The sequence below is a fragment of the Gossypium arboreum genome, chromosome 10 (assembly GCF_025698485.1).
Source record: "Gossypium arboreum isolate Shixiya-1 chromosome 10, ASM2569848v2, whole genome shotgun sequence".
Classification (NCBI taxonomy): Eukaryota; Viridiplantae; Streptophyta; class Magnoliopsida; order Malvales; family Malvaceae; genus Gossypium; species Gossypium arboreum.
The window spans coordinates 131684009-131704462 of record NC_069079.1 but is presented as its reverse complement, the minus strand read 5'-3'; the positions used below and the strand labels follow the sequence as shown (position 1 = coordinate 131704462).

At 34.7% G+C, this 20454-nt stretch overlaps 1 protein-coding gene, 1 long non-coding RNA gene and 2 pseudogenes across 3 annotated transcripts; 3 read left to right on the top strand and 1 right to left on the bottom strand.

The window, feature by feature from the left end:
* Positions 1 to 1022: 1022 nt before the first annotated feature.
* Positions 1023 to 2387, top strand: LOC108466438 (agamous-like MADS-box protein AGL61). Its single transcript, XM_053020394.1, has 2 exons — positions 1023 to 1128; positions 1960 to 2387. The coding sequence occupies exons 1-2, from the start codon at positions 1023 to 1025 to the stop codon at positions 2385 to 2387; spliced, it is 534 nt and encodes a 177-aa protein (XP_052876354.1).
* A 1295-nt stretch (positions 2388 to 3682) lies between these two features.
* On the bottom strand, positions 3683 to 9682 carry LOC108481910 (lariat debranching enzyme-like; annotated as a pseudogene).
* Positions 9683 to 9946: 264 nt separating this feature from the next.
* Positions 9947 to 18414, top strand: LOC108467235 (uncharacterized). 2 transcript variants are annotated; one of them, XR_008272442.1, is made up of 10 exons: positions 9947 to 10320; positions 11274 to 11470; positions 11593 to 11775; positions 11875 to 11968; positions 12141 to 12280; positions 12617 to 14792; positions 15247 to 15500; positions 16409 to 16602; positions 16683 to 17580; positions 18225 to 18414. It is a non-coding gene; the product is annotated as an uncharacterized LOC108467235 (long non-coding RNA). The 2 variants fall into 2 exon arrangements; XR_008272441.1 differs by lacking the exon at positions 18225 to 18414 and having other exon boundaries at positions 12617 to 12728; positions 15362 to 15500; positions 16683 to 17038.
* Positions 18415 to 18458: 44 nt separating this feature from the next.
* Positions 18459 to 20361, top strand: LOC108466295 (desiccation protectant protein Lea14 homolog; annotated as a pseudogene).
* Positions 20362 to 20454: the final 93 nt, after the last annotated feature.

The window sequence follows — 20454 nt, the reverse complement described above, 5'->3', positions numbered from 1 at the left end:
TACACCAACATGGCTATATCAAGCCAGCAAATAAAACACAAAATGTAGCAGTACAAGAAAATAGATCCTTTGTGTTGAAAGGTTTTCTTGCTTGCTTAATCGATAGGTTGTTCTGTTATCTAAAATATGACGGTATTCACAGGGCATTAGACATGACTCAAAATTATTTAGATTCAATTGGAATAGAAAGGTAAATGGTCAACCTTGCCAGGCAAAGAATCATGTTGAGTATTTGTTTGTTATGGTTGAGTATTTTGAGATGGTTATATGTAGCTAACTTTGAGTATTATATTGAGATGGAAATGGTTAATATGTGTATGAGTGTGAATGTGTTGATTTGTTGAATGGATGAAAAGGAATAGGTATGTTTAAGCTAGCATAAAGTTGGATAATTTCACAATTTAGTCCTTGGATAATTTCAACAATCATGGATGAAAAGGAATCGGTATGTTTAAGCTTGGGGAATCCGTGATGCATTGTACAATAATCGACATTGCGAACAAACCACATTATTAGAAAACCAAAATACAATTCCTACTGCTTTGACAGTCAATATTATACGATATCGAATAAAAGAAATATGGGTATTAGCTTAAACTGGCATCTAATCCTGTTTAACCCGTACATTTAACAGAATTTAAGCCATGGGAGAGTGCATAAGAACATTAAAATTGAAAAGAAAAGATATTGGGATAAAAACATTACCGTGCAATACGATGAAGGGAATAGCGTGTCTATTTGGGATGAATCAATGTAATAGAGAATATGAATAATAAAGTAGTTGACTGTAAAAGAGAGGCCATGGCTGGTGAAATCTTGCAGAACCAGAATTTCTTTCTTTCCCAAAGCATCCAACAAGAACAACCACACCGACATCCATAGATTTGAAAAGACGAACCGAAACAATATTTCCTAGGGCTAAAAACCCAAAATCTATGGATGAAGCAAGTGATTTCAATATCACAATAATAAAATAAATAAATAAATAACAGAAACGATTGAGAAGGAAGAGATGAAAACGGATGAGAGAGGAAAATTTTGAAGAGAAAGAGATGGTGAAGAAATGGGAAGGAAGGGAATTTGAAAAGACTGATGAAAACGGGCAGAGGGGATCTTCTCCTGCGAACAGTAACTATTACTATTTAATACACTCATTTAATAAAGTGATAATTGAGTTGTTTACCTTTCAAAATTTCATTTAATACACTTTAATATTCTCAATGTCTAAATATATTTCTAAACTAAAAAATGTCAATTTTATTATGAATATCAAGATTTTTCTTCTATAATTTATGGTTTCAAAGCATACACAAGGAAACTCTAATTATTTCCTAATACACGACAATCATAGACAATCTTTACAAGCTTTATCAAAGCATCTTTTGAATAAATATGATAATTAGATAATTAAATCGAGCCTTAATATAGCATTGATTTAATTAAATCAAGGCTTAATTAAGCATTGATTTTAATTACCAATTGGGATTGTGTATTTATTTCTCTTCATTAACTAGTGCAATGTGTAAGAAAGAGTTAAATTTCAACATTATACATTAATGGTGAGTTTGGATGGGCTGTGTATTTATATGTGCTTAGTGCAAAAACAGCGGTGACGTTGAAAATAGATATTGTAGCCTGAGAAAAAAATTAAGCGAAACGCACCACACCCATCCAAACCCACCTTTAAGTAAAAATTAATTTGATATTTTTAAGTAACATGTAAAGAAGAAAAAAGTGAACAAAATATGATCATTATACTAATTAATATTTTAACCTTACTTATAGTTTGAAAAGAGAATATTGAGATAATAATTTTAGGATATTATTTAATACTAAGTTGAAAATTTGGATCAATTCTCCTAAAATTCAACTTACCATATATATAATTGCTTTAATTTGGATATAATCTTATAAATTTTCTTCCATTCAAGAATACCATTTTTTCTAAGACGTACATAGGATATAACAATGGCATCTCTAAATCAAACCGTAAAAACAACACCACCACTAAGGCAACGAGGGTCGCCGAAGATTCCGATAAAGAAACTCGAAAACTAAAGCACCGCCAAGTGACTTTCTCCAAGCGCCCGACCGGTTTGTTCAAGAAAGCGATCGAGCTTTGCATTTTATGCGGTTGCAACATCGGCATCATCGTGTTCTCTCCCAAAGGAAAACCGTTTTGCTTTGGTCACCCCGATATCGACACGATATTGGAGAGTTACCTTAGCAAAAACCCTAACCATGATGATGGTTTGATGATGTCTGGTGACGACATTGCTCCATGTCTCGAAGAGTTCAACGAGGAGATCCGAGAGACATTGGAGAAACTTGAGGAAGAAAAAAGAGAAGCAAAGAGATCCAAAAGGAAAAGGAAGAGAGAAAAATGAAGGGACTGTTTTGGTGGGATGACCTATTGATAATAATATGGGAATTGAGGAACTTGAAGCTTATGCTAAAGCCTTGGAGGAGTTAAGGAATAATGTGGCTAATAGGGCTAGTGCATTGTTGGAAGATGTTTTTGCCATGTCGATTGCCATGACGGTGGCTAATCCCGATGGTATGGGCAGCATTTGGCCAGTCCAAAAAAAGTGGCTTTGCTGTCGGAGACACCTGAGGGTACGGGAATTTCAATCTAGGTGTTGAAGGTTTTAATTTTAGTCATGGTCATGACTTAGACTATTAAATATTCTCTATTCATCATTGAAGGTATGTCTATGGTTATTATTTTACGTTATAAAATTAATCGCTTAGTTTTTAATTATTTTATGAACAATATAGATCTATATATATGATCATATATAAATGAAAGCTAGTTTTTTTATACCTTTAACTGCATTATTATAGCTTTACATCTTTGTTTATATAGGGTGGTTTTAGATTCGTGGTGGGTTTAACTGCAATTAATGTAAAAGTAACGGTTGTTGTAAGACTAGATATTTAGCATAGTCAAAAAGTAAACTAAATGTATAATACCTAATGCACGCACCCAATCATTCATCCAAACCCACGCATTGTTTTATATAATTTTATTTATTTATTCATATTTTATCATAAAGTTGATAATTTCAGTATTAATATTGCTCAATAATATATTTAAGAGAATCTTAAAAGTGATTTTGCATTGAATAAAAGAAATTTTATACGCTTTGTATTGTTTTTTCTTATATTTCTTAAGAAATTTCTAGATCCACAAAAGATTTAATGTCAATATGTTGATACAAAAATCAGTCCTTATTTCTAGTGATGTATTTTCCTTTTCAAATATAATAATAAAATTATTTTATTTGGAAACAATTTAAAGTTTTACTATCTAAATCACGCAAAAGAAAAAATAACTTATCCGTGAAAATATTTATTTTGAACAATCACATTACAAGTTCCGATCATATCTGTTTTTTTTTTTACACAATACCTAAAACTACCTATAGCCCTTCCTCAACCTATAAATGGGAAGATAATGTGTTTTAATGCATCTACGTCCTCCTACATCATGTCTATACCAATAGAACTAAGATTGAATCCGCACATGAAAATATTATTTGCTTGCTTAATAAACTTAATTAGATTACTATCATCTTGGTTTTCAATTTTATTTTATGTTTTTTTTATAAATTTTGAATCATGATAAAATTATTATTATTTTAGGTAATTTTACAATTAATGTACACACTTTTAACTCGAGTTTCTAAATTACACATCACAATTATGATTCAAACCTATGAAAAATTCATCCAATACCACTAGATTTAGAGTATAAATAGAAATCGAGCAAAAACAAATTGCAAAAGTCATGATTATTCTAGTTGCAAATCTAAATAAAAAAGAATGCATTCGCTAACCAACAATTAATTGTGCTAAAAGAAGACAAAAAATGAAGGATAGTGTTTCATAACCACTGTGACAGTAATATCGAGATGCCTAACCATTATAGTGATAAATGGTATAAATACGCAAACATGTATGGTAAGTTTCTTAAATCCAAAAGATAGAACCATTAATGGAGATACTATTAGCACCTCAAAGAAGGAAAAGCATCAAAATATCACCATATTATTTACCAGAAAAAGTAGTGTTTGCAACTGAATCAGAGGGTTTGTTAGGTGGAGCTGTTTGAGAAAATTCACAAGGTTTGGCTCCTCTGTCTTCCATCCTGCTCTTAACCCATTGACGACGAGCTTGCATGTCGAGCTTTGTTCTCCTACATATTAGAACAGCAGTTGTCGGCGCACAAGTTCTTGTAGAGTAATAGTACTTGCAAAAATAGAAAATTGCACATTTTCAAATAAAATATTAGTCCACCCCACCCAAGAAAGAAAGAAAGAGCGAGATGAGTGTCATGGTCAAAACAAAAATGTCATATATACACACACCCAAAGTCTCCACATCGGAAGATCAAAGGAAAGACACAGTTATTGCCAGCCATTCTTCATCGTACTGAACCTCATAAGGTCCTAGATCAGATCAATATCAACAATCAAAAAGATCAGAGAAAGCCAGAATTCATTTATTAGCTTCCAGCAAAGACCAAAAGAAAGAACCTAAATGAAATGGTCAGAACATATGATAGATACCTGCAAGAACTGCGCCCTGGAAGGCATTTATCGAGTGCAAGAAATTTTGTCACTCGACCACCCTCTTCATGTTCAACAAGAGCGGTGAATTTGCAGTGCAAGTGAGCTGAAAACCAATACGATGGTCTGAGTTTTTCAAGCAGCTGAGCAGCAGGTTTGCTTCCAAGAGTTCCTTACTGGATCTAGGAAATATGTTTCAACCAACAAGCAACCAGGAATGGTCAACAAGAAAACTGAATACGCTTGATATGAAGATTTTCATTCTATCACATATGTCCATTTCCACCAATTGAATATAATTACCTCATCTTTGAAATGTTTTTTTGTAGCAAACAAGTTGTTACCAGTTCCCATAATCAGTGATGCTGAGCGGCCAGTCATGTGAAAGGAAAATATCAATCAGTTCCTCTAGGTGCATGAGCTTGTGAACATCGTACTCCCAAACATGATACACAGACCTGATAGTATTGTCATTATAAGCTGGCCTTTCATGGTGTCCTGCTCAAGGAAAAGCTAATTCATTGCAGTTTCAAAGCTTCGACTCTCCACCCTAAATAAGAATCAATATAACATATCTGACACTCGCTTGCAGTAAATATACAATCACCATTAAAAGAACTTCACACCCAACCTAAACAATAATTACGCGTATTGTAAATTCCCGAAAGTCCACCGATACGAATAATGCCAAACTTCACAACCACAGCATACCCCAAGAAGTATATATTAGGTGCTGCCCATCCCCCATAATACCTAAAGTTTACACATTTCAATAGCAGAAGGTAAAATTCAAGGCCTTTTCATAAAAGAATCAGAATCCCCAAGCTAGAACATATGAAGAAAATGGGGTGACTTACAATTCCCATAAATAATTGAAGCTTCATGATTTCCACCGATAAAAAATCGTGGGAACTGGGGCAACCTCCTGACCGAATAGTATTTCCAGAATGACTTCATCTCCCTATATTTTGGGGCCACATTAAGGCTATCCATATCTTTTGATTCCTGACTGCCTAAGTTGCAAAAAAAAAAAAAAAAAATTAAGTTCATATAAAAATTGGGTATCTGGAAAGTGACAAAATTTCATATAAAAACAACAAATTGGAGAAAGTGGGAGTGTAAGAGAAAGAACCTGGAAATCACCATAACAAAGGAGGAGGTAAATTTTGATGTTTGAGTGTTTCAATGTATTTAATGGTGTCGAGACCTTGTCGAGATCTCCATGCATGCACCCTTCCACTGCTATCTTCATCGTTTTGAATTGGACACAATACTGTGGTAGGGTTTGAGAAAAACTTAAAACCTTAGGTTTTTTTCTAATCCTCTAAAGGTGAAAACACAAAACCATAACAAAAACACACTGAAAATAGAAGTAAAAAGAAGCATATATCTGAAACTAAAACAAGAATGAAAAGGGCGACGGCAGGATTAACAATAAAAGAGCCATGGACGGATGGAAAGACAGGAGACCAGATACCGAAAGAAAATATCTGTCACATTAAAAAAATGAAGATGAATGAGACGAAATCAGACAATGTTTTCAAAAATTCCAATACCATAAGCGGTTTCAACTTCTATTTATTATAGATTTTGCACCTGCAAAAGAGATAGAAAGGAATCCATGAATGTATACACAGGGCAAGAAAGATACTAACTAAAAACAGTTATTTATGGACAGGAAGAGTACTACATATCCCAGGAAGCAGTTTTTTTAATCCACGAGACCACCAGTAGGCTATCTGGACTGTCACATTAGAAAGAAAGACAGGTGAAAAAGTTTAAAGCATTATCTTAAGTGAGATAAAAGGGAAAGGAAAGAAGAGACTTTACTAAAACTAGAGACTTTACAAAATGAAATGGCAAAGACAAAGACAAAGTACAAGTAATGATTCATACCTGAAATCAGTCATCGATGAAGCAGAGAATCTCAAAAAATCACAAAAACCAGAAACGGCAGAGAAAACCTAGTGTAGCGTCTTTCTGTGTTTTTTTTTTTTGGCATTCGGTGACCCAAAAATAGAAAAAAATGAGAGGAATAAATTCAAAACAGACAGAGAGAGAGAGAGAGAGGGAGTCGGTGAATAAATTGGGTGCTATGGAGAGAAGAGATGGATTTGCGGATTCAAATTTCGAATAATGGGAAGGGAACTGACCTTTGATCGGAGGTAAGACGCCGGAAAGTGTTGATGGCGCGGCAGTGTCTAAGGTTTGTTACGAAAGGACAAGAAAGGAAGGGAAAGAGAATAAAGAAAATGAAAGAGAGGATTAACAGAGATCAAAGAATGGAAAAACAACAGAGAATAAAAGGGGAAATAAATAAAGGAAAATAAATTTAAAGAGGTGGATGAATAGGTGAAGAAATGGGGAAGCTATGAACGGAGGAGAGAGAACTTAATTTTCTAAATCCCCAAGTAACAACGGTAACATTTATGGTAATTAATACCTTCTTTAAATTACTTTTTTTTTGAGAAATTAAAGACAAAAAAGGTAAAGAGACTTAGGAAAAAATACTGGGGAATCGGGATATTCCAAGAATGGGATACACCCAGGCCGGGATATACCAATATGGAATAACAACGAACCGGGATATCCCTGGAGTGGGATATCCCTGTGCGGAATAAGTGTGACAGGTTGGCCGGTCCAAACAAGAAAAAATAGCTGAACCGGCCACTAAAACCCATAAACCGGAAACCAAAAATTCAGAACCGGAAGAAGAAAAGGCAGGATATCCGGCGAATAGCTTATTCCGATTCGGAATATGACAGAGATAAAGCCGGAACAGAATAAGAACGAAAATTAACAGCCGGTAAAGGAAAAAATATGTTAGAAAAAAATTAAGGGGAAATCGGAGAGAATAAAGGGATTAACTGAAAGACATGTATTTTTTCAATATTTCCGTAAGAGAACAAAATTTTCGAAATTAAAAACCTTTAAGTCTCCTGTTTGGCTTCCGGGAAAATGCAGGATGAAAAGAATTTGCCAACTCACAGGTGAATCAGGAATTATTTAAAAAGAACAAGGACTAATGTCAAGTTTGATACAAATTTTCCTTGATTTTCCTCGATCAGAGAAACCAAACAGAATAAAAAGAGATGAAGAAAAAACAAGATTTTTCTAAAGAATCAAAATTTATACCTTAAAAGAAAGACTAGCACTACATAGACTCACTCATTCGGAAGAAGCTACCACTGATTCATGAATTCAAACCTTTTCTTTTCCTTTTTCTAGAGAGAGAAAGAAGCTAATCACAATGGATCTTGATTTAACGGAGACTTTATAACATAACAATATTATAATATTTTTATTTTATTTTCATCGGTAAAATAAAATATTTAGAGGGGTAGAGTAATTGGTTTCGTAAATTTTAGGGGAGGGAACGGGCCTACTGGACATACATAAAACTAATCAAAAGAGTAGCTAATAAAGGAGAAAGGAACGTTAGAAATAAAGGAAAAATAGGAGAGAATATGGGAATAAGCTGGTCGATACGCCACACGCCCAGTACAACTTCAGAATTAGTGTACTTTTCATTTTATTCAATTCAGTCCCAACCGGCTTTTTTTTTATACAAATACATGGTGTCAACTTTTACAAGATGATTTGTGAGGTATGTACAGAGTAAAGGGTGTGTCAAATAAGGGAGTATCCTTACCAAAAATAAATTAATCTTGGATACATAATGGGTTTCATTTTAGACCATAAAATTTTATTACTGACCAATCAAAAAAGCTTTCATCTTTCCATCGAGATTAGGGTTATTTCGAACGAATTCTTTTTCCAAAATATGTTGAGACCTATATATTGAAAACAAGGTGATTTAATTCCTGATCACATACCCATAAATTTTCATTTAGAAGGATTGACCATCTCAGAAATATGCAAAAGGAAATGAAGACATAAAGAAAGAAATGCAGTTCCCTTTTCATGAATGTCAAGACAATGAGAGAACAGTGAAGGATATAAAGCAGAAAAGGCAAAGACAAAGGATTTATAAAGCAGAAAAAAAATCATAAAAATACCCACTGACATACAAGTAAAAAAGCATCAACCAATAAGCAAATTAAAATTATGTTAATCTAAGGATTGAGACTAGAACCTATTCATTTAAAAGATTACAACTCAATTTCCCTTCATGTAAGGCTAGGTAACACAGATGAGTATAATTCTATCTTTAACCAAAATCAGAGTATTTTCACCAAAATCAGAGTATTTTCACCAAATGGATATATCAATAATCACACAAAACTTCCCATTCAGCTGACACACAGAGATACCATGGGTCTACCTAAAACTTCCAATCAAAATCCATTTGCAAATCATACCCAACAGAACTCAAACAATTCCAACTATTTTAAAGAAAATATACCCAATACTTACTGACTAATGCAAGCACCTAGCAGTATGAAAAGAAAACAAACAAAATAAAGAACAAGACCGACATCTATAGATCTGAAAGACGGGACGAAACAGTATTTCTAAAGCTGAAAACCAAAACCCTAAGAAAAATCCACTGAAATACAAGTAAAAAGCATGGAGCTGAAACTAAAAAAGAGATTGATACCTGAAATGAGTCTCCGTTGAAGAAGAGAATTTCAAAAATCACAAAAACTCACGAAAACGCTCTTCCTACTCTAGCGTGTGTTTTTTTGGCCTGTGGATACCCAAAGCTAAAAAAGAATGACAGGAAAACGTTGAAAAGAGACCGAGAGTGAGAGAGAATCTTCGAAGAAATGGGGCGCAATGGATTGGATAGATATACTTGAGGATTTAAATTTCAAATGATGAGAAGGAAGCTGGCCTGATCGGAGGTAAGACGCTGGAAAGTGTGTGGAGGAAGCGGCAGCACTTTGTTAGAAAGGACAATAAAGGAGAAAGAGAGAAAAAGAAGAAAAATAGTAGAAAAGAGGAGAGAATAAAGGGAGAACCGAACGTGCGAGAGATGAATGAAGAAAGAGTTTTTATATTATTTATTTTGAAAACGGTTTGAATTTTATTTTATTTTAAAATATATCGGACTAGATATTAAATTAACTAAATAAATAGTTTATAAACAAAATTTAATAAAACCTAAAGTAAGAGAACGAAAGGGTCTATCTAACTAATTAAATGATGACCCAAAATAAGTCTAGTACATGGGGTATAACGTAAGCTCAAAAATTCAGTAACTAAAATTTAAGGACCTATCTAACTAACTAAATGAAGACCCAAAACAAGTCTAGTACATAGGGCATAACGTAAGCTCAAAAATTCAGTAACTAAAATTTAAGAGGTCCACAGCCCCCCACACACTAAAATGAAAGCCCAAAAACATCAGCCCAACCGTAAACTTTAAGGGTATATTTAGTTCAATGTAATCGCATAGGTATTACAACCCTATTCCGTAGGCCCACCTATACACATGCTTGGTTAAATGGAATGCCTTACTACGGGCTTATTGCATTATGCGCCTATGCAATGAATGTCTGATTTCTATTCTGTTTCTTCACCACCGATTACTTATTCGGTGTTTAAGGAGGAGACCTTCACGCTCCCCACTTCGCTCCCCATTTCTTCGGCGATTCTCTCTCACTCTCGGTCTCTTTCCGACGTTTTCCTGTCATTCTTTTTCAGCTTTGCGTATCCACAGGCCAAAAAAACACACGCTGTAGTAGGAAGAGAGTTTTCGTGAGAGAGAAATCCTATGTTTTCTCTGCCGTTTCTGGTTTTTGTGATTTTTGAAATTCTTTGCTTCAACGGAGACTCATTTCAGGTATCAATCTCTTTTTTAGTTTCAGCTCCATGCTTTTATACTTGTATTTCAGTGGGTTTTTCTTAGGGTTTTTGGTTTTTAGCTTTAGAAATCACTGTTTCGTTCCGTCTTTCAGATCTATAGATGTCGGTCTTGTTCTTCATTTTTGTTTGTTTATCGTCTACTATATGTTCTTTATTTTTGGATTGTTTGTTTCCCTCTGGTTAATATTATAGCTTTTGTGTTATTTTCTATTTCTTTTAAATCTTTGCTTAAACACTAATTAAAACATACTGATTTTTTAAATATTTTCAGAGAATTTTACATTAAATATTTTCAGAACAACGTTTTATTAAGTATTGTGTTGTTGGGCTTAGCTTTGCATCGGAACAGATTTTTCTAGTGTTTGTTCTAGTTAATTTTCATTCTTATTCTGCCTCGGGAATATCCCCATCATATCCCGTTTCAGAATAAGCTATTCCTAGAATATTCCCATCATTTCCCGTCCCGGTTCAGTATTTTTAGTGTCATTATCTGTTTTGCGGGTGCAAATTCATGAAGCTTCCAATTATTTATGGGAATTGTAACCCACCCCCTTTTCTTCATATGTTCTAGCTTGGGGATTTTGATTCTTTTATGAAAAGGCCTTGAATTTTACCTTCTGCGATTGAAATGTGTGAACTTTAGGCATTATGGGGGATGGGCAGCACCTAATATATACTTCTTTGGGTATGCTGTGGTTGTGAAGTTTGGCAATATCCGTATCGGTGGACTTTTCGGAATTTACAATGTGCATAATTATTGTTTAGATTGGGTATGAAGTTCTTTTACTTGTCTATTCTATGTTTATTCTGGAGTTCTTTTAATGGCGATTGTTTATTTAATGCAAGCGAGTGTTGAATATGTTATATTGATTCGTATCTAGGGTGGAGAGTCAAAGCTTTGAAACTGAAATGAATTAGCCTTTCCTTTAGCAGGACACCATGAAAGGCCACCTTATAATGACAATACTATCAGGTCTGTGTATCATGTCCGGGAGTATGATGTTCATAAGCTCATGCACCTAGAGGAACCGATTGATATTTTCCTTTGACACGATTGGCCGCTCGGCATCACTAATTATGGAAACTGGCAACAACTTGTTCGCTACAAAAAACATTTCAAAGATGAGGTAATTATAATTGATTTGGTGGAAATACATATATGTGAAAGAATGAAAATCTTCATATCAAGCGTATTCAGTTTTCTTGTTGACCATTTCTGGTTGCTTGTTGGTTGAAACATATTTCCTAGATCCAGCAAGGAACTCTTGTAAGCAAACCTGCTGCTCAGCTGCTCGAAAAACTCAAACCATCGTATTGGTTTTCAGCTCACTTGCATTGCAAATTCACCGCTCTTGTTGAACATGAAGAGGGTGGTCAAGTGACAAAATTTCTTGCACTCGATAAATGCCTTCCAGGGCACAAGTTCTTGCAGGTAGTCATTTAGGTTCTTTCTTTTGGTCTTTGCTGGAAGCTAATAAATGAATTCTGGCTTTCTCTGATCTTTTAGATTGTTGATATTGATCTGATCTAGGACCTTATGAGGTTCAGTACGATGAAGAATGGCTGGCAATAACGCGGAAATTGAACTGTGTCTTTCCTTTGACCTTCCGCCGCGGAGACGTTGGGTGTGTGTATATATGACATTTTTGTTTTGACCATGCCACTCATCTCACTCTTTCTTTCTTTCTTGGGTGGGGTGGACTAATGTTTTATTTCAAAATGTGCAATTTTCTATTTTTGCAAGTACTATTACTCTACAAGAACTTGTGAGCCGACAACTGCTGTTCTAATATGTAGGAGAACAAAGCTCGACATGCAAGATTGTTGTCAACGGGTTAAGAGCAGGATAGAAGACAGGGGAGCCAAACCTTGTGACTTTTCTCAAACAGCTCCACCTCACAAACCCTCTGATTCAGTTTCAAACACTGCTTTTTCTGGTAAATAATATGGTGATATTTTGATGCTTTTCCTTCTTTGAGGTGCTAATAGTATCTCCATTAATGGTTCTATCTTTTGGATTTAAAAAACTCACCATATATGTTTGCATATTTATACCATTTATCACTATAATGGTTAGGCATCTCGATATTACTGTCACAGTCGTTATGAAACACTATCCTTCATTTTTTGTCTTCTTTTAGCTCAATTAATTGTTGGTTAGCGAATGCGTTCTTTTTTTTTTTTTAGATTTGCAACTAGAATAATCATGACTTTTGCAATTTGTTTTTGCTCGATTTCTTTTTTAATTATTAAAATTTTCTCACCTTGTGTAGGTTCTCCGGGTAATCCTCAGACTGCATCTTTCTTGGAATTGCTAGATCTTCTTTATGTTTCTTGATAATGCATCGGACTCCAGGGGTACTCCTGCTTCATTGCCTCAAAAGGGTAAAGAGTTTTCTATTTACATTGTCCCACTCAGTTTTGATGCATTGTCCCTTTATACTGTACTTAGCAGCTTTTAGTTAATCCTCATTGTGATGCAGTCAAACCTAGAGTATACATGATTCTAGGAATACCTTTTGCTTCGATCTAAGCAGGACCAACCAACTTACCTTCCCAAATCCGACCTAGCTCCTGAAAATCTTGAAAAGGTTAAAAAAAGGAAAACCAAATAAATCAAAAGCCCACGGGCCTGCTTCCCCTAAATATTTAGACCGTGGAACAACAAAGATAATTCATTAGCTTAATCAAATTGGGTATCTCTTTTATCAACCTAAAATGAAGGTAGAAGTTGTGTGCAGGAAGCTGTATGACTACGTCCTATACGATCTCAAAGAAATAGCTTTCCCTTCTTCATTGCCTGATTCTCCCCACATCAAACAGCGCTGCAAATTGACTTGGCACGAGCTCTTCTTGTTACTTTTCTTTTCCAATTTCTCTTCCATAGTAAGAGTTTTGTTTGCTTATTGATTTTTTGGTTTTAATGATGAATGCTATTAGATTCTGGATTTCCCCCCTTCCTTTATATAATTGTATTTTTTTTTTATGGTTTATGTGATGGAGAAGCTATATTAGTACCGGATTGTAGTTTAGATATTACTGCCAGTTTAAAAAGCATGGCTCTTTCATTTCTCCATCATAGCAAAATAGTGAGCTTGGTTTATAAATTAACCTCTTATTATTATAATTATTATTATTTTTGCGTCGTTGCTATTGCTGTAAGCAAAACATTTTAAAATTCTGAAGCCTTTCTTTGGAAGAAAAAAGATGCATGGTTTTTTACTTTAAGTCAAGAATGTATGTTTGGAAGTACTTTACGTTTGAACTATTAGCAATTTCTACTCAAATATGATGATTTTGCCACTTCTTTTTTATAATATATATATTTTTTTTTGCTTTTGTTCCATTTAACAAATTTTAAAGAAGCATAATGGAAATTTGAAATTTCACAGATGCTAGCTGGTGATCATGGTTTAGGGTTGGGCTGGTGTTTTTGAGCTTTTGTTTCAGTGTTTGGGGCTGTGGATTTAAAAAGAGCCTTAAATATACATCGGAGATTTAAAAAATCTTCCGAGAAGAAGATGTTCGTTGTGTCTTTTCAAATCCCTTTCCTTCCCCATCATTTCATTCCAGAGTTCCCCTTTTCTTCCCTGATACTCTATCTCTCTCGCTCTCTTTTCGAAGTTTTGCTTTTATTCTTTTTTACCTTCGGGTAACCAGAGGCCAAACAAACATCCCCCATTTGTTTCTCGATTTGATTCTCTCTCTTCAACTTTTTTCTCTCTTTATTTTTTAGTTTTGGGTTACGAGAGGCCAAAAAAAAAAAAAACACACATATGCGCTACAGTAGGAAAACAGTTTTCGTGAGAGAGATAAACCTGAGTTTTCTATTTTATGTGATTTTCGAAATCTCCTGTTTCATCGTAGACTAATTTTCAAGTATGAATCTTAACTTTGTCTTTTGCCTTTTCATTTCTGTTTTATGGTTAGACGGGTCTGTTCCTTACATCTGTAAGTGTTCTTGTTTTTCTTAATGTCGGTTCAAAGATGTTTGAAGAATCTCATGTCTTCTAGGATAGCACCTTATCAGAAAAAAAATGGCTTCGGATTTTGTGTAATTCATATTTTAAGAAGCTTTTGGAAAATGTTGCCTTCTTTTTGCAGCAAGTGATTTAAGTAACATTGATTTCTATTTAATGGAATTAGCAGTTAGAACTGCATGATAAATAAATCTACTTAATTCATAGGCCGTCTACATTTGTACAAGCAGACAAACTTAAGATAGGGGATCCTACTAATAAGGGCGGAGAGTATATTCTAGATTATATCAGTTGGGTAGGCTGGACTGGGGTTCTGGGAAAATCTCTACGAATTCTTCTTTGCAAGAGACATCCCTGGGTTTAGTGATGTCTCCGGCAGCCTTGCTGGGATCTCCAGATCGAATAATTGGTTTACAAGACGCTCTTAGGGGGTCCTGTCTTCCAAGGAGAAGGAACTAACAAAATTGAGGTCGCTTTTCCTTTTCTAAGCCATTGGTTAATGACTTCGGTTTTCATCATATTAGTTTGCATGAATTTGTTTCTTTGAACAATCTTCTTGTGCTGTTTTGGGGTTAATTCAAAATTTTCCGAATCAGTGAATTAATGGTTGATGTGAAAATTTGATTAGGACAATGTGAAAAAGCTATGTTCTAATTTTCTGGACTATAAAGTTTTAGGTATGTTACGGGAAGCCTACTCTCTGTTTACTGGTAAGTTTAACAAGTAAAGATAAATTTAATCTTGAGTGTTAAATGAGGTCGATTTCCTTTAATCTACAGTTTATATATATTTAAGGTCAGGGAATAGTTTTCATTACTTGAACACTTGGCTGTTTTCATTTAATCTACAGTTGATATATATTTAAGGCCACTTTCCTTGTACAAGTGCGGTTTGATAAATTTGGAATTCTGTTTTTGTTTCAGTAATATCAGCAGTATTGACACTGCTTTTCTGGTCTGTTCAGTAATCCATACTGAGCTTTATGTCATTGGTAACCCACTGCGAATTTAACCAATGTTTATTTCCACTCAAGTTCAGGTCAACAGAAAATAACAAAGTTAAGGGGTTTTACCTATGTTTTCTAGCTGAAGTTGGCCTTTACTCTGGTTCCAAAATGGCCAAATTCAAAAACTAATGCAAGTTTGTGAATAATGCAGGAATCACCTGGGAAGATCCAGTAAGTACTTTGTTCATTAACTGAAAGTTTTCTGGTGATCTAAAAATTCGAAAGATGTGTTTGATATTTATCTTTAGATATATGCTTATTTGAAGTTTTTTAGATGATTTAATAGGACAGTTGTCTTTTAATGTTTCATTTTCCTAGTGAATAGTCTGCTTTAACATTTGAATCTCTTTCATGTTCCCTTTCCATATGTGCCTATGTTACGAGCTTCAATATCTAGTAACATTTTATTAAGAACCTTCATAAAGGCTTTTAACAGCTACCATTTCTTTTAAAAACAAATGCTTTTGGTTTTATCTAACCAAGTGAGGGCCTTTATGATTTTAAAGCCTGGGCAAAGAAACATGTTTTACATTTGCATGCTTGATATGTTGCTTCACGATGAGTTTTGTGGAGATAATCACTACTCAGAACTTAGTTTCATGAAATGTCATTCTCATACGTGCAAATTAATTTGTTGTCATATTGGTGTGTTAATATCAACAACTTAATCAAATCGCCCATTCTTTTCCTGGAGACCTTCAAAATTCAACCATTGTTTGATTATAATAAGTTAGAAGATAAACTGTCACTGATGATTCTTGTAATTGTATATCTCTGTTTCGTGTTAAACCAGCTAAAAACATTGTAATTTGTATAAATGTTCTTATTATACAGAATTTGCTACTCTGGTTGGTGGTTCTTTGATTTTCTTCAACCTGATCAATGGGCTGAGGAGTCTGCTACTGTATGAGAACAACTAGGGTGTTTTGATTTGTTTATTCAGGATACAAAGTGCAACTAATCATTCTGCGTGTTATGTATTATTTTGAGACTCTTAAACTGTGCAAAGCTGTTATTCTTTTTTGAAATATTCTAATTTTCTTCATTTCATTAAATGTTCTTGACTTATTGGTTAATAGGTTTTCTGTGGACCTGACCATTGGGCCAATGAATTTGGTGCTGAAAGATTGCAACAAGAGTCTGTCGATGATCAATGGGTCAATGAATGCTCAAAGTTGCATGTTGATGACTGGGCAGAAGAATTTGGTCGTCAAGTTGGTGAGGGGGCTTTGGGAGATAGTTTGTCTGATAACTGGGCAAATTCATATGATAAGTAAGTCTGCAGCCTTGAAGAAGTTCACTTTATAACCTCCCTTAATTCTACATGAATGTTTTGGATGTGAAAACTTGTAGGTTCCTCAGCGGTCGGACGCTTCAAGGGGTGTCTTTGTATTTTCTGATATGAATCCATATGTTGGTCATCAAAATCCTTTAAAAGAAGGTCAAGAGCTATTGAGGAAAGGACTTTTGAGTGAAGCAGTGCTTGCCCTAGAGGCTGAAGTTATGAAAAATCCTGAGAATGCTGAAGATTGGAGATTGCTAGGAATAACCCATGCTGAAAATAATGATGACCAGCAGGTAATCCACTTTGCTCTAGTTTGTCAGAGTTGGATAGTTTGTGTGTATTCTTACACCAAAAGACATTGTTTTTGTGTTCTTTAATACTACAAGAATTTCTATTAAGCGATGTGACTGCTTGTCTAGCTCAACCATCTGTTCGGCATCTTTGGTTATGATTCTTTGCCTGGCAAGGTTGACCATTTACCTTTCTATTCCACCTAAATCTAAATCATTTTTAATCTTGTCTAATGCCCTGTGAATACCATCATATTTTAGGAAACAGTACAACCTATTGATTAAGCAAGCAAGAAAACCTTTTGAACACAAAGGATCTATTTTCCTGTACCGCTACATTTTTTTTTTTTTTTTGCTGGCATGATATAGCCATGTTGGTGTACCATGCAATGGTCATTTCTTATATATGAAAACTTCTACTGGAAAGGGATAGAAGGAGCTATTTTTCGTTTAAACATTGAAATTTGCAATATGATTGGTATTACGTTTATCTTTGTGGCCTGAGGCTTCAGTCAGAGTACCAGATCTAAGGCCGCTGTCTTTGCCTGGCTGCTAATGTTCTGGATCTAACCTATTATCATTTCCCCAATCGTATATAATCCCCCTGGCCAGTGTCCGCTCTCTTCTTATCACAAAACATATAACAAGATCAGAATAAGAAAAACGCTGCTTGCAGGTATATCTCACTACAAATTATCTGTCTTCTTTGTTTTCCACTTTTTAATTTAAATTTTCAATATTCGAAAGATGGTGGGTTGGATCCTCATCCCTCCACCGGAAGATGAGTGATTTGAGTTATGATCAAACCAGTCACCCTTTAAGTTTAGGAATGGTAGTAGCAAACTAGTATATGACCTTTTCTTTTTGATCGTTACAATGTTATTGCCGTTGTTGACTTGTTACAGTATGAGAAATTGTCATGTCTGAAACAATGATGATGATCTGGATCTGGATCTGGATGTTTTGGCTGCTGTTCTTCACTTCGATGATTTTTATGTCTCAGATCACTATCTTTCCTTTTTGTTCTGGCTGGCTCCATGTTTAGTGTTTAGATCAAATCCTTAATACTAAGACTATCTTTTCCAGTCCTTTCGGCTGTTCCTTGCTTGGCTGCTTCTGCTTCTCTCTTTATACACATATGCTAACCAATATATATATCCTCTGGTTTTAAATCTTGCTTCAATTGACAGTCGTAGAAGGATTGCGATCTATGTTAACTAATTTATTTAGTATTTAGGGCTTCGTGTAGTTTCTTTTATCAAAAGAAAAAAATGTTTTGAACATTTTTCTAATAACTTTATTTGATTAATTACTTGGAAGCTTTGCTATTAAGGTATGTCATCATCTGATAAGCCAGAATTAGTTGAAAGGGACGTCTTTTTTAGTTTCAGACCTATGCTTATCTTCTCTTATTTCTGTGGGTATTGTGGTTTTCATCTTTGGGTATTGTGGTTTTCATCTTTAGAACAAGTTTTCATCTCTGTTTTAGTTTTCAGATTTATGCTTCTTTTTTAGTTTTTTCATTGTGTTTTTATTATTTGTTTTGGTGTTCAGCCTTATGAAACACTGCTTATATTCGTGGATTTATAGACAAGGTCAAGGGTTTCATTCATGACATTGGTGAGAAGATGGAGGAAACAATCGGCTTTGGCAAGCCTACTGCAGATGTAGCTGAGATTCACCTCCCTTGTATCAATCTTGAGAAAGCAGAAATTGTCGTCGATGTCATCATAAAGAACCCAAACCCTGTTCCAATCCCCCTCGTCAACATTGACTACCTCATTGAAAGTGATGGTAGAAAACTCATTTCAGGCTTGATTCCAGATGCTGGAACCATCCATGCTCATGGTGAGGAGACTGTCAAAATACTAGTTACTTTAATATATGATGATATCAAAAGTACATATGATGACATTAAGCCTGGCAGCATCATTCCATATAGGCTGAAAATTGATCTCATTGTTGATGTTCCTGTTTTTGGGAGGTTAACTTTACCTCTTGAGAAAACTGGAGAGATCCCTATACCTTATAAGCCCGATATCGATATGGAGAAGATACACTTTGAGAGATTCTCTTGGGAGGAAACTATAGCAGTTCTTCATTTGAAATTAGAAAATAAGAATGATTTTGACTTGGTACTCAATGCACTTGACTATGAGGTCTGGCTATCTGAGGTCAGCATTGGATCTGCAGAACTTGAAAAATCTGCAAAGATAGACAAAAACGGAATCAGTTACATTGAGATTCCTATCTCCTTCAGGCCTAGGATTTCGGATCTGCTCTGTGGGACATGATTAGGGGAAAAGGAACAGGTTACTCTATGAAAGGTCACATCAACGTTGACACTCCATTTGGAGCAATGAAATTACCCATCAGCAAGGAGGGTGGCACAACCCGCCTTAAGAAGAATAGGGAAGACGGTGGTGATGATGATGATGATGAGGTATGTTAATTACTCCTGACTTGTCTTTCCTGAAGTTTGAAACTTGCTATACGAATAGAATCCTATGTTTCCTTATTTCATTCTTGTTTTGGTTAGGATGTTACTCTTATGTTCGATTTGATTCTTCTTTTAAATACAAGAGGATGGTCTTTATGATTCTTTAGTAACTAACAAATTGGATTCTACCCTTTGCTATTTGCTTGTCTTATTTCTTTGAAAAGCATAAAGTAAGAAGCATGTTTGAATGTAAAAGCAAGCTATGTTTATGAAGAACTAATAGTTCAAATGTAAGTTTCTTTAGAACGAGATACATGATTTACTTTACTGTAAATTGATCATGTTAGAATTGTGTTGTCTAACAAGTATTTGTTTATTTTTAAATAATTATGATTTTGCTTTTATCATTTGATTTTTACTTTAGCGCCTTTTAGGAGCAAATAGCATATATAACAAACCAAACAGGCCCTGTAAATTTTTGAGATTGTTGATGACTGAGAAAGTTCTAATTGGATATTACAATGTATTGAAAATCAGTAAGAGGAAGAGTTCCTGGTTAAAATTGGTAAGAGCCACTCATGAAAAGCATGCCCTTCTAGGTGTAACATATCCATATATCATTGTCCTCTAAATGAATATCAGAGATTCAGAGTAGATGTGTCTAGTGCCTCTTTTTTTTAATCAGTAGTCACTAGTCAGGTTTATGCAAATTTTGATTGTCTAAACCTGTATTTAATTATATTTTACTTGCAGGATTAGAGCAAAAGAGCAACAGGGATGGTCCCCTTGAGATTCTTTTGTTTTGTTACAGAGTTGAATTTAATGTTTAGATTGTGATGGTAACATGTACTACAATTGTGGAAAAGTTGGTACCTATAATTATGCATATTATGTATTATGTATGTGTGCATGAATGGGATGCTGTGACCCTGGTTTTTATTTTGTCTAGCAGCTTCCCCCCCTCTTTTAGCGAACCTCTTGAATTTGCAGTTGAATAGTCACCAAGGATGCATGAAACATGCGTTGTCTTTGCTGCCTGTGGTTCTTTGGAGAATATTAGGGCAAATACTGTTACTAATGAACATAGTTAACGGAACTAGTTTCCGCAAC

What these genes read in the sequence shown, in the direction of transcription:
- LOC108466438 (XM_053020394.1), top strand. Translation starts at nt 1,023, where the DNA reads ATGAGAGAGGAAAATTTTGAAGAGAAAGAGATGGTGAAGAAATGGGAA. An exon ending in GGGATCTTCTCCTGCGAACA is followed by an intron (nt 1,129 to 1,959) that starts GTAACTATTACT and finishes AGACGTACATAG; the next exon opens with GATATAACAATGGCATCTCT.